At 48.9% G+C, this 13,230-nt stretch overlaps 1 protein-coding gene and 1 long non-coding RNA gene across 4 annotated transcripts; both read right to left on the bottom strand.

Annotated features, from left to right (window-relative positions):
* Nucleotides 1–418: 418 nt before the first annotated feature.
* LOC147651851 (uncharacterized) lies at nucleotides 419–3,536 on the bottom strand. 2 transcript variants are annotated; one of them, XR_015289955.1, is made up of 4 exons: nucleotides 3,437–3,536; nucleotides 2,188–2,252; nucleotides 1,015–1,192; nucleotides 419–752 (listed from the first exon to the last, which is right to left on the bottom strand). It is a non-coding gene; the product is annotated as an uncharacterized LOC147651851 (long non-coding RNA). The 2 variants fall into 2 exon arrangements; XR_015289956.1 differs by lacking the exon at nucleotides 3,437–3,536 and adding an exon at nucleotides 2,977–3,025.
* A 4,034-nt stretch (nucleotides 3,537–7,570) lies between these two features.
* VAX1 (ventral anterior homeobox 1) lies at nucleotides 7,571–11,904 on the bottom strand. 2 transcript variants are annotated; one of them, XM_086900051.1, is made up of 3 exons: nucleotides 11,627–11,904; nucleotides 9,714–9,901; nucleotides 7,571–8,249 (listed from the first exon to the last, which is right to left on the bottom strand). In XM_086900051.1, exons 1-3 carry the CDS (start codon nucleotides 11,862–11,864, stop codon nucleotides 7,713–7,715), a joined length of 963 nt encoding a protein of 320 aa, XP_086756177.1. In that variant the 5' UTR covers nucleotides 11,865–11,904; the 3' UTR covers nucleotides 7,571–7,712. The 2 variants fall into 2 exon arrangements, 1 of the variants encoding a protein (XP_086756177.1); XR_015289954.1 differs by lacking the exons at nucleotides 9,714–9,901; nucleotides 11,627–11,904 and adding an exon at nucleotides 8,490–9,450 and having other exon boundaries at nucleotides 8,174–8,249.
* Between the last annotated feature and the right edge of the window lie 1,326 nt (nucleotides 11,905–13,230).

Raw genomic sequence — 13,230 nt, 5'->3', positions numbered from 1 at the left:
ATGCCTTGGATTGCCTATTTACCCCTCCTTAGCTCTTTATGGCAACAGACACTTCACTCTCCTGCCTGCTTCCAATTTCCATTTAGGATTTGGTTTATGAAATTGTTTAGAGGCCTCAAGGAGATTATGACCATCTTATTGTAGACACCCTTTAGAGGCTTAAATTAGAGACCAGACAAGAAAATAAAGAAAGGAAGAAAGATCGGGGCTAACAAGAGGCAATAACTGCAAACATTGAATTTGAGTAAACTATGGTGGTTGTTAAATTTTTGATCACAATTTTGCCTCAGCTTTATTTCAGTACAAACAGACACTCCTTCTGAATAGGTTTAGATCAGCATCAGCATCCCCATTTCAGAGGAAGAGGAGGGAGAAACTCACTGACCAATGATTAACAGCGCTCTCAGAATCCGAAAAATTCTGGCAAAAATGAGAATTTGTCTTCTTAATTTTATTCTTAATATTTCTTCTTAATCTTAGTGGTGTAATATTTCTAATTAATCTTAGCTAATTAATTTTAATTAAGCCATGAGGACATCCTTCTATGCTTCTGTACACACAGCAAGTTGTCTTTCACTTGCTTCTCTCTCTAACAGCATTTCTGTAGCCAGGTGTGACCTCAGTAACCTTTTCTTCTCTTTTGTGTCCTGTCTGGCTTTCTTCCCAATATCCAGTCTGAATCCCTGGAGCCACAGCTCATGACTTGACAACTTGTTGCTTGCCAGGATGAATTTCTTCCTACTTTTTGTCCACTAAAATAAGAGAAAAAAAAAAATTCTGGAGGGGAATTTAAAAGAGCAGGAGCTCCAAGAGCTTTCCCTTGCAAATTTTTTGCTGGATTGATCCCTGTGAAGCTAGAATAATAGAAAATCTTCCAGTATGTAAAGGATACCAACCTTAGGAAAAATTTAAATTCATGTTAGCATTCATCTTTTTTATAAATTTTTGGGACAAAATTAGAAAACCAGTTTCCCTTTGGTTTTCCATCCATCTCACAGACTGCTTTTCATGCACCTTCAGTGACGTGCTTCTGGATTGTTGTGATGCTGCTTCTGCCATCCTCCTCATCCTTGGGCCAGCTCTGTGATCTCAGAAGCTCCTGATGAACCTTGATGGGACCAGCTGAGTGGTGAAGTGTCCCTTGAGCACGCCAGTCCAGCCATAAGACACTCCCTGGTTGTACCAGGAGCTCCTGCACGGTAGAGGTGGAAAGTACCAGAAAAATCATCTTCTCAAGCAAAGTGGGAAACAAAGGATAAGCAATTCTCCTTTGTAACCTTGGCAAACCACTTACCTGAACTGTGGCCTGAGTGGCACCATTGTGAATTGTAGAATGGTACCATTGACACAGCTACAAAAAACGCCCGGTAATTATTGGCTTGGGTTATGGTCAGGAGGGAAACTTACTGAGGGCCAGAGTCAATCTTCTTGTGACCCTATCAATGGTGGTCCTAAGTGGCACCATCTGAGTTCTCCTGGACTGCAGCAGCTGCAGCAGAACCTCCCTGACTGGGCCACCTGTCAGACCTCCCAAGCCAAGGCTGTGATACTCAAGGAACTGTCTCTGACAGCAAGGCTGAGGCTGATTCCCCCCACATCTCAACATTCCTCAAAGTGAAAACATTGCCTGTTGGGAAATGCAAAGGGATTTGGTGTATTTCACTGAACCTGAGGGGAATTTTTGATAGGTACCTTTACACCATTAGAAATAGGTGTACACATCATTTTACCTGTGTGCCTGTGAATTGGTCGTGGTATGACTGTCACTATCTCACATCTATGGTTAAGTCATTGTTATAATTCTAGTGAGCCCTACTGAATCACTTTGTAAATGTTAGAGAATTCAATGATTAAGTGCTGCTAAACCCTTTTGCACCCTTATCTTTGCATCCATATCCTTTACACCTTTACCTGCTTTTTCAGTCCCAGATTCCATACAAATAATTTCAAATTGCTTCTAAGTTGATCTTCCTTTTTATGCTTTAACCTGTGTGGTAAATAGTAGAGTGAACCTTGCCATCAAACTCTGTCAAGTTGCATCTTCAGAAATTCATATTAAACCCTGCTTTTACCCATACATTTGATGGTGTTTCTTTAAGCAGCCAAACCACTCATTTGTGAGAGGTGTAAGAAGAGGTTTCTACCAAGTGGATGTGCCTGGTTCTGTGATAGACTTTGTGGACTCACCTTGTGTGGACTGAACTGTTTTATTTGCCCTCTGTTACATGGGGTTCCTTGGTTTTCTGCTTCAGCTGAAACATAAAAAAACAGATTTATTTTCCCAGGGTGTGGCATCTCATCAGATGAGGCCTGTGATCCACTTTTCTTGCATTGGCAATGACACCAAGTGCCAAGTAGAGGTTTGTGTTCTGGGAAAATCCTTGTACTGGTGTGATGTTTTCATTCTTGCTCACAGCAGGGAGATCAAACAGAAGAATGGGTTGCAGATAGCAAAAGAGGAAAAAAAGCTCTGGGAATTTATTACTTTTTTTTTTTTCCACAGGGAGAATAAGAAAAAGAAAAAAGGCAGCACCTCTTGGCAAACAGTTATATTAAGTACAGTTTGCAAGAACTGTGTATGAAAATAAGTTAAAATTATTTTGATTGTTCATGTAGAAAGGAGACAAAGAAAAGGTAACATGGTAAAAGAATTAAAAAGGACGTGGTTGCAGAAGGTGGGAACATCTGTTCTGCTGCTTCTAATGACACTTGGGACTGTTCATGTTAACAAAAAATAGAAAACATATACAAAATATAATGATTTTTGTTCTGTGTGTGATTGACTGTGGAACTCACTCCACTAGAAAAGTTTAAGACTTAATATACAAATTAGAATCAGTCACACAGAGGTGAAGAACAGCATGAACGCTAACAACTACACGTAGAAAGATAATAAATAAATACTGTGCTTAAGTTGCTCAGCAATTATTAGAAGCAGAAAGATGGGGAGTAAAGTGCTTGTTAGAGAATTCTTACACCTGAGCCAGAAATGTTTCATGTCAGGCCCTGCCAGCCAGCACTTTGGCCACAGCTATGGTCCAGGGTCACAATTTGTATTGTGACTCTTGCATAGACAGCATCACATCGATTGACTTCGTTTTAGCTTCCCTGGTAATTTTGTTAAACACTTGCTGGTGGCTGTGGCTTGATTCTGTTCAAGAGTTATTCTTTGGAAGTGTTTTTCTTTCCTTAAAATAAATTAAATACTCTGAAGTTAATCAGAGACCTCGTGTGCTTTTTTACATGTCACAAGGTCATGTATCTTGGGCTGATGACAGGATTGCAAATGGAGACAAAGTGGTCAGAGGCTGCACTAATCCCTGCCATGAGGGATATGAAGGAGCTGCAAATAAAGCAGGGTCTATGTTAAGTAGGTGGGAAAATGCTTCTGAAAAAATCCTCTGAATAGGATGATTCCTCTTTTCCCTGTGCATACCTGGCTAACATTGTTTTGTGTTTTCCCTGTGTGCTCTGGAGCTGATCCTGGGGGCTTTGCCTTCCTGAGAGCCACAGAAAGACAGATCTTGTCCATGTACCTGTGAAAATATTACTTGAGTTCAGATGAAAAAATTTAAATAACCCATGCTGCATTCCATCTTTTTAAACCCTTGCTCACTCTTGCTCACAGCCCTGTGTGTAGCTGCTGCTAAGGGAAAGTTTGGGGAAGTCCACCTGCCACAGAAATTCTTTTGTGATTTCCTTTAAAAATTCATCCCAGATACAGATTTATAATTGGTTATTTGCTTTCCTACTAGATATCCCTGCCCCTCACACTCACACTTGATCCCTCTGCATAAGCCAAATATTTCTCTGTTCGAGCTCTAATGCCCCAGCGATGGCCACAAATAAAAATACAGCACAAAATGCAACAGAACCTTTCAGCAGCAAATAGCTTCAGGAAGGTGGCTCGTGTTCACTGCTCCAGTGGGATGAAATTCAGCATTTCAGTGCAAACAAGCAAGCAGTGTCTCTGGGCAGCACACAGCTTCAGAACAGCTTTGGCGTAGTTGGAAAAAAAACAAACAAAAAAAACCCCACCAAACCAACCAAAAACCAAACCAGCTTTTATATTCAGACTCACTGTGTATGTAGATATGTGTATGAATGGTTTTTAACTTGTCCTGTGCAATGACACAGGTAGTAGTCCCTCTTTTTTTTTGTTACAGAAATGCAGATGAACATATTTCAGTCTGTTTTGTAGAAAGCAGGGTGTTTTGGCTCTCAGGAACCTCATGCTTTTGAAATGCTGAAAATTTCAAAGGAAATGACAAATTGCCTCCCTCCCTGTGGGGCTCCAAGGTTTTGGCCTGAGTCACAAGCAGAGGCTGAAGCAGGACTGTGATAGCCCTGCATGGGACTGGAGAGCCTCTGGCTTTTGCTCTGACCCCAGCCCAGAAGGAGTCTCTGATACAGGTGTGGGACAGGTAGAATTTGGAGGAGACAAGAAGGAAAAAATAGGACAATTTCCTGAAGTATTTCTTTTACTTGAATGCTTAGACAAGACTCCTTCACACTTCAAGGCACATCCTTTTTTTTTTTTTTTCTTTTAAATATTCAGCAATAATTAATAATAACAATAGTAATAAGAATAAAAATGTCTAGCTCTTCACATGTATACTGAGGGCTGCAAAGCTGTAAAAGAAGGACTTCTGCTATTGTGTCAGCAATTTAGCCTGATGCTGGCTTAAACTGCCTTGCAAGAGGAGCAAAGAGCTAACACTGACCACAGCTCCAACCCTGAGACTGCAGATCAGGCCAGCAACCAGGGAAAAGAGCCTCATGGCACCTGTGTGAGGGGACAGAAATGCTTCTGTAGTCTCTGGTTAAATTGAGGAGCAGGGAAATCCTTTTTTTAGATGAGGGCACCTGAGAGAGCTCTGCCAGAACACATTTGTGCTTCTGTTCCCATGGCTCACCATGCAGCAGCGAATTTGGGCACTGAAATGGCCCCATCTCAACTGCAGGAATGTCCTGCAAGACAAGGCAAATTCACCACACAGCTCAGCCCCACGTTTGGCAGGGGAGCCCAGGGAGGGTTTGAGTGGTGCTAATTCCCTCCTTGGCAAAGGCAGCCCAGGCCAGGGCTCCCCGCTTTGTCTGGGGCTGTGGGTGATGCTGTGCAGTCCAGGAAAGGCAGAAACTGAAAACCATCCTCTCCCTTCAGGTCTCCCTGGCAGATCTCTTTTGTCACATTCAGCTCTTTTCTTTTTAACAACGTTTTTCCCTCCCCTCGAAGTTTTCCGGTCTTGACCAGCAGTTTCAATGTCAGCTCTTCAAATGTCACCTGCGATCCCCTCCTTCACCCCATCGCCCTCACCCAGATCATTTCAACACACAAAAAAACCCAACCAAATCAGCATTGCCACCACATCCTTCCCTCCTAACCTGGAGCAGTGCATCTGTCCTGGCTGGGATGGGCTGGTGGCAGAGCCACAGCAGGGACCCGTGGGCAGGGCAGGGCGTGGGGAGAGCAGTGCCCGGTGCCCAGGTGGCTCGGCCTGGGGAGAGAGGGAATTGGGGGAGCTCCAGGGGTTCTGCCCCACACTGCTGCCCAGCAAAACCCTTCAGGGCTGGGCTGCCAATCAGAATGAAAGCAAGAGCCGGCCAGAAAGCACCTATAAATATCTGTATTTCTGCACACGAGCATGTGGATGTGGATGTGGATGTGGCTGCGTGTCCATGGGTTGTCAGGAACACTCGGATGTGAACCCAGAAGCTCCTGCCAGGCCCGGCACCCAGCACTGGCAGGAGGGCTCTGGAGGTGAGCGGTGCCCTGCACAGGGTGGCAGAGCCCGGCTGGCACCGGCACCACCACGGACACGGAACCGGGCCGGGATCGGGCACAGGGAGCGCCACAAGGGCTGGGTCAGAGCCCGGCACTGGGAATGTCCCAAACTGCCCCAGGATGGAAAACACCCTCTAGGAAGTGGAACTCGCAGCCCCCCACTCAAAACAAAACATTAAATTAAATAAAAAAAAAAAATTAAAATGGGGAAGGTTATGCAGGGATAGAGTTTTGTTGCTTTTTTTTTTTTTTTCAGTGCATATATAAATGAAGGCAATTTGGGTGCTACAAATATAAGACGAAAATACACCTAATTCCATCATCATATAGATATAATATATTTCACTCTCACCACATAAATACAAAACATCCAAATATCCAAAACATTCAGAACAAAAGTTAGTAGCAAGGGCTCAGCGCTCGATTCATTCATTATTTTTTCGACTAGTTGCCTAGAAACTTCAGACGTAAATAATTTACAATAAAATTACTATTTTCTTTCCATCCAGCTCCTTCTGTCCAGTTCTGGTCTATAGTTAATTCTATATTCTACAGCAACCATTCCACTTTTTGTATTTTTTTTTTTTCTTTTTTGGTTACAGTTTGGTGGCACATATTTATACAGTTTGTAAACGCCATGTGTTAAAGTTCAAAGAAAGAAAAGAAACTTAAAACCAAAGTAAATAATTTTTTCCCCCAAAGAACTACCTAAGTACAGCATCCCTTTTGTGGCAAATTCAAGTACCGAAATTGAACAGAAAATATTCGATCCAGAGTACTAGAAGGTGAAATACATATGTTTGTGGAGAAAATAGCAGTAAGAATTATGAAAAAAAAAAAGGTTCGTTACATATATGTATTTTAAAGTACAAAAATAACAATTAAAGATACGCTTTTTATATTTTACGTTCGTTTTAAATGAAGGGTGAGCGATATGCGAGAGGGTTATTTTAGGAGGAAGGAAGGCTACAGGGCTTTTTTTGTGTTTAGAGGAACATTGCAATTATTTGGAAAAATCAAATAGAGCAATAAAAATTAAAATTACCGTCGCGACAGATCTAGATACAAATAAGATTCGCGAGTTCCATGATTTATCTGCAGATTGGTTTTTGCAGATAAATTCCGCGGGACTGGCCCGTTAGAATTCAAATGGGGAAAAAAAAAAAAAAAGGAAAAATGGGGGGATAAAAGGGTGGGACGCTGTGTTAACTCGAAGGAAGAGACAATTTTATTCAAAATTTCTGCAGCCACTGGTTTCTGTCTCCCCCATTCGTGACTGTACATTTCGGCCCTTCCCACATTCGAGATTTACCGTGAAAAAGAAAAGTTGCTGGAGGATTTCCTGACTGGTATTAAGGGCTCGGTGTTAAGGAAACCGGGGGCTGTAGTGCAGCGAGTGTGGGGGTAAACGGGGGCAACAGGTGGGGCCCCAAAACCTTTGTGCTTACAAATCGCTGAGTCTGGGAGACACAAAAAAAACCACCCCAAAACGGGCATCACCTGGCAGCTCCATCCTCCTCTCTCCGAAACGCCGCTCCCTCGCTCGGCGTTGGCTAAAGCCGATCGAAGGGAGCCCGACCGCTGACCCTCTGCGTCCCTTCCCAAAGGAGCGAACAGCGCGATCGCCGCTCCCGCCCGGACAGACGGACCGCGGGCCAGGGGGAGCGCCCCGGGAGGCGCCCGCAGCCCCTCGCCCCGGCCCCGGCCGCCGCCTGCCTCGCCCCGCGGGCTCCGGGCCCCGCGGGCTCCGGGCCCCGCTCCGCCCGGCCCCGCTCCGCCCGGCCCCGCTCCGCCCCGGCCCGCGGAGGGAGCCGCGCCGCGGGGCTCGGGGGCGGCGGGGAGCGGGGGGCGGCTGCCGCGCCGCCCGTCCCATAAATACCGCCACAAATAGAGACTATAAATATAAATAGGGGGAAGGTACTTAGAGTCAGTCCAGTGCTTTTTTCTCAGCGCTCTCTTTATTGTTGGTCCGGGAGTAGGGCTCGAAGGCGGACGAGCTCAGGTAGCGGGCCGACAGTTCCTGCAAGTTGCCCGCCAGCGAGCCGGCCACGGCCAGGGGCGCGGAGGAGAGGCGGCCGGCCACCGAGCCCAGCAGCGCGGGCACCGGCAGCCCGAACAGCCCGTGGCCCGCGGCCGCCGCCCCGTGCAGAGCCGCGGGCGGGGGGGGCCCGGCGGCGCCGCTGGCGGCCGGGGGGTGCGGGGAGCCGCCGCCGCCCGGAGCCGCCGCCGCGCTGCCGCTGCCCGCGGCCGCCAGGCCGGGCCCGCGCAGCGCCGAGCCCAGCGCGCCCGTGGCACAGGGCGGCAGCAGCCCGGGCAGCCCCGGCGGGGAGAGCAGCCGGCCTTGCTCCAGCAGCCGCAGGACGCTGCAGGTGGCGGCGGTCTCGGACACCACCGACCGCAGCTCGGAGTCCTTGCCCTGGTCCTTCTTCTGCTTGGTGCGCCGGTTCTGGAACCAGACCTTGACCTGCGGGCCGGGGAGAGAGGCAGGGTCAGCGGGGCGGGAGGAGCGGCGCCCCCCGGCAGGTGCCCCGGGACCCCGGCGCGGCTCCGCGGGGCGGGGGAGGCCGCGGGGGAGGGCCCACAGCCACTTGGGAACGGACAGCGCTTCCAAAACGCAACAAAGCGACGCAACCCCCACACCCTCCGTCTGTTCCCGGGTTCGGGGTGACCCCGGGGCCTTTCGTTCTGCATCTTTAACCAGAACCTCTCGCTTCGTCCTAGTTTACTACAGGCCGGGGATTCTCTGGGAGACGGAGCCAGCCCTTTCCCCGCCGCTTTATTCTAAGCCGTTCCCAGCAGCCGCTGCCCGCTCCCACTGCCCTTCCTGGGGGTAACAGCAGCCATGAGCTTCTTTCCCCCTATTCCAAACTGGACACTCTCTCTACACCCCTAAATAATTTTAAATAATATTCACCTTTAAAAAGGAATACTGGGAGTCACTCAAAAAACAACAACCAAAACCAAAACCAAACCAAATCAAAACCCACCCATGGCAGGTTCTGTAACCTACGAACTGTTGAGCTTGTCATTCCTATCCGGCAAGGAAAGAAAAAAGCTAATTAACGTGTCGGGAATTTACTGTTCTATGCTGTTTTGTGGAAATATGAAACCGGCTATAAGAAGTTGCGACTTTTTGGATGTTTGCCTGCGCTCTGACGCAGTTTTAGGCGAGTTTCAGGCCTGTCGACCCGGGCCTTTCTGCCTTGGAGGGTGGAGGGCCGATTCAAGGACTCAAGGCCCAAAGCTCAGCCCCATCTCCGGATCTCTCATAGTCAGGACAGCTCAGGCCGCACGTCTGTAACCCGGCAGCCCCGGGGGAAGGTGCTCGCTGTCCCTGAGGGTTTGAGCGCCTGTGTCCCGCTCGCTGCGGGCTGGGAGCGGCTCGGCCTCCCCTCACGGCAGCGAGTCTCCGCGGCCGGCTCCCCGCAGCCGGGCACAGCGGGCCTCGGAGCGGATCCCCCCGGGCCGGAGCTGGGCGAGCCTCTCCCGGGAGTTTGGCTTCGTGGCCAAGCTCCCTCCGATGCCCTCGGGCCGGGCCACCTCGCCCACGGGCAGAACCCACTGGGGCTGCGTGCGGGGACACGAGGGACCCTCTTGGCCAGCAGCTCCCCTGCCCTAGACGGACACAGCTGGGGACACACACTGTTGGGGACACACACTGTTGGGGACACACACAATTAGGAGTTCCCTTGCCGGACGCCTCAGCCACGAGCCCCTCAGCTCCATCCCGCCGGCGGGTCCCCCCGACCGGACACGCGTGGCCACCTCGGGGGCTGCCTCGCCCCGCGCAGGGCCCCGGCCTTGGGGCCCGCGGGGCGCGGAGATGGCCGGGCCGGGGAGTCCCGCGGAGGACAGGGCAGGGCAGGGCAGGGCAGGGCAGGGCAGGGCAGGGCAGGGCAGCCGGGGCTCCCTTGCCTTCAGGCGCTACCTGAGTCTCGGAGAGATTGAGCTGGCGGGCGAGCTCGGTGCGCTCCCGCCCCACGACGTACTGGCAGCGCTGAAACTCCATCTCCAGGCGGTAGAGCTGCTCGGCCGTGAAGGAGGTGCGGGTCCGCTTGGGACGGTCCAGATCAAGCCCCTTAGGCAGAATAATCTCTCGGATTGAACCTTTGGCATCTGGCAAAGAGAGGCGCAGTCAGCTTCATACCCGGGCAACCCTCCTCTGTTTTTTTTCCCCTCTTTTTATACTTCCTAATTTTTGCAAAGGAAAGAGCCGTCCCCAGCGCCTTCAGGACCGAGACACGAGTCGGGATGGAGCAGGGTCCCCGCGACTGTGGCACTGCACCTGGCCACTACACCCAAGGAAGGAAAAAAAACCCACAACAGAGAAGGAAGGAGGGGGCGATGGGGGCCCCGGGCTCTATAATTAATCCCCTCAGCCCATTTAAAAATTACTTTGAATATATTGCACTCACAGTACGACACTGCGGCATCACCCACGGCCCCTTTAGTAAGCTGGGGAGAGAGATCCTCCAGGCCAGGCTTTGTGCCTGAAGTGCAGGGCTACTCTTTGTTCCCCTTGAGCTCCGGGTTAGGGCTTGATGGTAGCCACCATACACAGCCCGTCGCCCCCCAAAATATAAACCCTTATAATTTTTCTTTTTAATGACAAGTTTCTTATGCTTACAAAAAAAAAAAAAAAAAAAAGGAAAAAAAAAAAAAAAAAAAAGGAAAAATGCTTTCCTGGCAGAGGCAGCACTGCCCCGACCTGGCTGCCTGCCACTGTGAACGTGGGGACACCTCCAGCCCACCCTGCACCGCTGCCGCTGCCGCTTTGGGGTTTTGGCAACGAGGAGAAGCAGGAGGGGAAAAAAAAAAAAAAAAAGGAGGGGGGGAGGGATGGAAAGCAAGGCACCAACCAGCCCGCAGAAACCTCACTTTTCTGGTAGCCCCGACTGAAGGAAAGCGGGACAAATCTCATTAACACGACTGTCAAGCTAGAGCCAGATTCAGGTTACCTTAAAGCCTTCCCAACTTTGCTTGCCGTAATTTTACCTCCTTGGTACGTTTTAAATCAGAGACAATCACATCATTTTAATCTGACCCTTCTCTGGGTCAACCAGTGGAGCAAAGATTAATTCTGGCTTCCAGGGCCTGCTTCCCATATATTTTGTTCCGATTCTCTTCTCTCCCTCCTCCCCCCAAAAAAGCACCTTAATAAAACTGAAATTTCTTCAGGTAATTTTTTTTTTTTTTTGAGGGTGTACGAATAAGATGATATAGCTATTTTAGCCTGGAGAAGAGACGAAGATTGAGGGAAATTAAACGTAAGACAATTAAAAAGTAATAATTAAAAAAACCCTTCGTCATTCCTCCATTTCTTTTCAGGCTGGTGGTTGTTTTAAAACAGCCCCTTTTCCTCTGGGCTGCCGGGGGCACGGAGAGAGAGGGGACGGAGGGAACATGTGTCCTCCGAGAGGGCCGCCTGGCCGCGGGAGGGATGCGCGGGCGCGGAGGGAGCGCGCCCGGCCCGCGGGGGAAGGAGCGCCCGGCCCCGCGGGGCTCCCCGCGGCCACCGGCACCCCGGGAAAGCTGCAAAGCAGGAAAGAGAAAAAAAACCAAAACAACAATAAACGGGGCCGGTCCGTTCCGCAGCGCCGGGGAGGAACCGCCGAGGCTTAACTTTCGGCCGAGACGCCGGAGGAAATTCCCCGGGATAAAGGCGGCGGGAGCGGGCTCCAGCGCAAAGCCCGGCCGGGCAGAGGGGTCTCTCCCCCGGAGCCCTAGGAAGGGCTTCCAAACCGGGGCCAGACCCGAGGCAAAGCGACAAAATAAACCCATCTCCCGGGCGTGAGCACAGCTCACCTTCCCCCACCCTCGCCAAACACCTCAAACTCATACCTCTAACTAGGATCCTCCTGCAATAGTCCGGATCAGCCGAACTAGATTTACTTTTATTACAACCTTCCGTAGCTGCAGAGGCAGAAAAAGTCCCTTGCTGATCCTTCAAAAAAGAAGTAGAAATATTTCCTTCAGACCCTTTGCTTTCCTTGCCCTCTTTATGTCCGTTCTTCGAGACCCGGTTAGCTTCAGTCTCTGAACTGCATCTAACGTCCATTTTGTCTTGTTTCCCAAACATGTAGTGCAATAAAAACAAAACAAAACCAAAAAAAAAAAAAAAAAAAAAGCGCCAACAACGATAACAAAAAAATTATAGAAGAGTAGAAGAAGAAGAAGAAGACGAAGTCTATGCTGGATATTGCACGACTTAGGGTGAGATCGGTGGGGAACTGTAAAGCACCTTGAGTAAGGAAGATCGGGTTTTATCCCACTGGAAAAGCAGCGGCTTCCTCAGTCCCAGCGTCCTAATGTGACTGTCCAGCTTCCCAGAGCGCCCAGTGATCAGGTACTCAACAGTACAACTCTAAAATGATTTAATGTCTGCCTTATTACAGAGACATGTAGTTGTTAGACACACAGAGGGACGCGCACTCGCTGTTTCAATTGATTACGGGTAATTTTGCAGCCTCCACATTTAGGTTACCTCATGAATACACTAAATTGTTTGGATAATATATCAGATCGTAATGGATGGTTTGTGTGCTTGTCCCCAATCAAGTAGAGTTTAGCCAGTGAATAAACTGAAATGATTGGTCTTGCTTTCAGGAAACACACAATCAAAAGACTGAGACTTCCAGAAAAAAAAAAAAAAAAAAAAAAAAAAAAGGAGAGAGGAAAAAAAGGGTGGGGGAGAGGGGAAAAAAACCAAAACTTTTGACAAGATTCACCCTGAATTGTTAGCACCATTAGCAGCCATTATTAACTTTCTTCAGTCTGCCTTTGACCTCCCGATTATATAGTGGCTTTCTCCAAAGCACGCCAAATAAATCTGAATAAAGCTGCTAGGAAGGGCTGAAAAAATGCAGTTGCAGGGGGGGTGAAGAAAAAGAAAAAAAAAAAAAGCCCCCTGAATTCTAAACAAACAAACAGATCCCCAGCACGCATACACATGAAAAGTTCTTCCTTCAAGCAGATCTCTCCAAGGAAGCAGGTTATCTTGGCCAGCAGAAATCCTCGTTAACACATCTCCCCACAGACAGCCATCTTAAACTCCTACCTCTCCTTATTTCAGTCCCGATACTTGCTTTTTGTGCTTCTCCCTCTGTGTGTGTGTGTATGTGTGCGTGCATGTGTGTCTGCTAATTCTGCACCTTCGCAAACACTGAACCTATTCGCAGAGCCTGCTCATTGAAAAAAAAAAAAAAAAAAAAAAAAAGCCAGCTTTGTGTGCAGTGGATCCAGGAGGGGGGAGAAAGAGAGAGGGGGAGAAAGAGGGAGAGAGGGAGAGAGAGGGAGGGAAGGAGGGACAGAGAGAGAGAGAGAGAGAGAGAGAGAGATAGCCCGTGAAAAATCTCAACTGCGTGATCCACTAAAGGAGAAAAAAGTTTTACTCTAGCTATTTCATTGTCTCTGCTACAATATCTTTGAGAACCGCAACAGCCAGT

This window comes from Cyanistes caeruleus, chromosome 8 (assembly GCF_971803275.1).
Source record: "Cyanistes caeruleus chromosome 8, bCyaCae1.hap1.1, whole genome shotgun sequence".
In the NCBI taxonomy this organism is placed as follows: Eukaryota; Metazoa; Chordata; class Aves; order Passeriformes; family Paridae; genus Cyanistes; species Cyanistes caeruleus.
The sequence above is the reverse complement of the archived record's forward strand: the minus strand, read 5'-3'. Positions and strand labels throughout refer to the sequence as shown.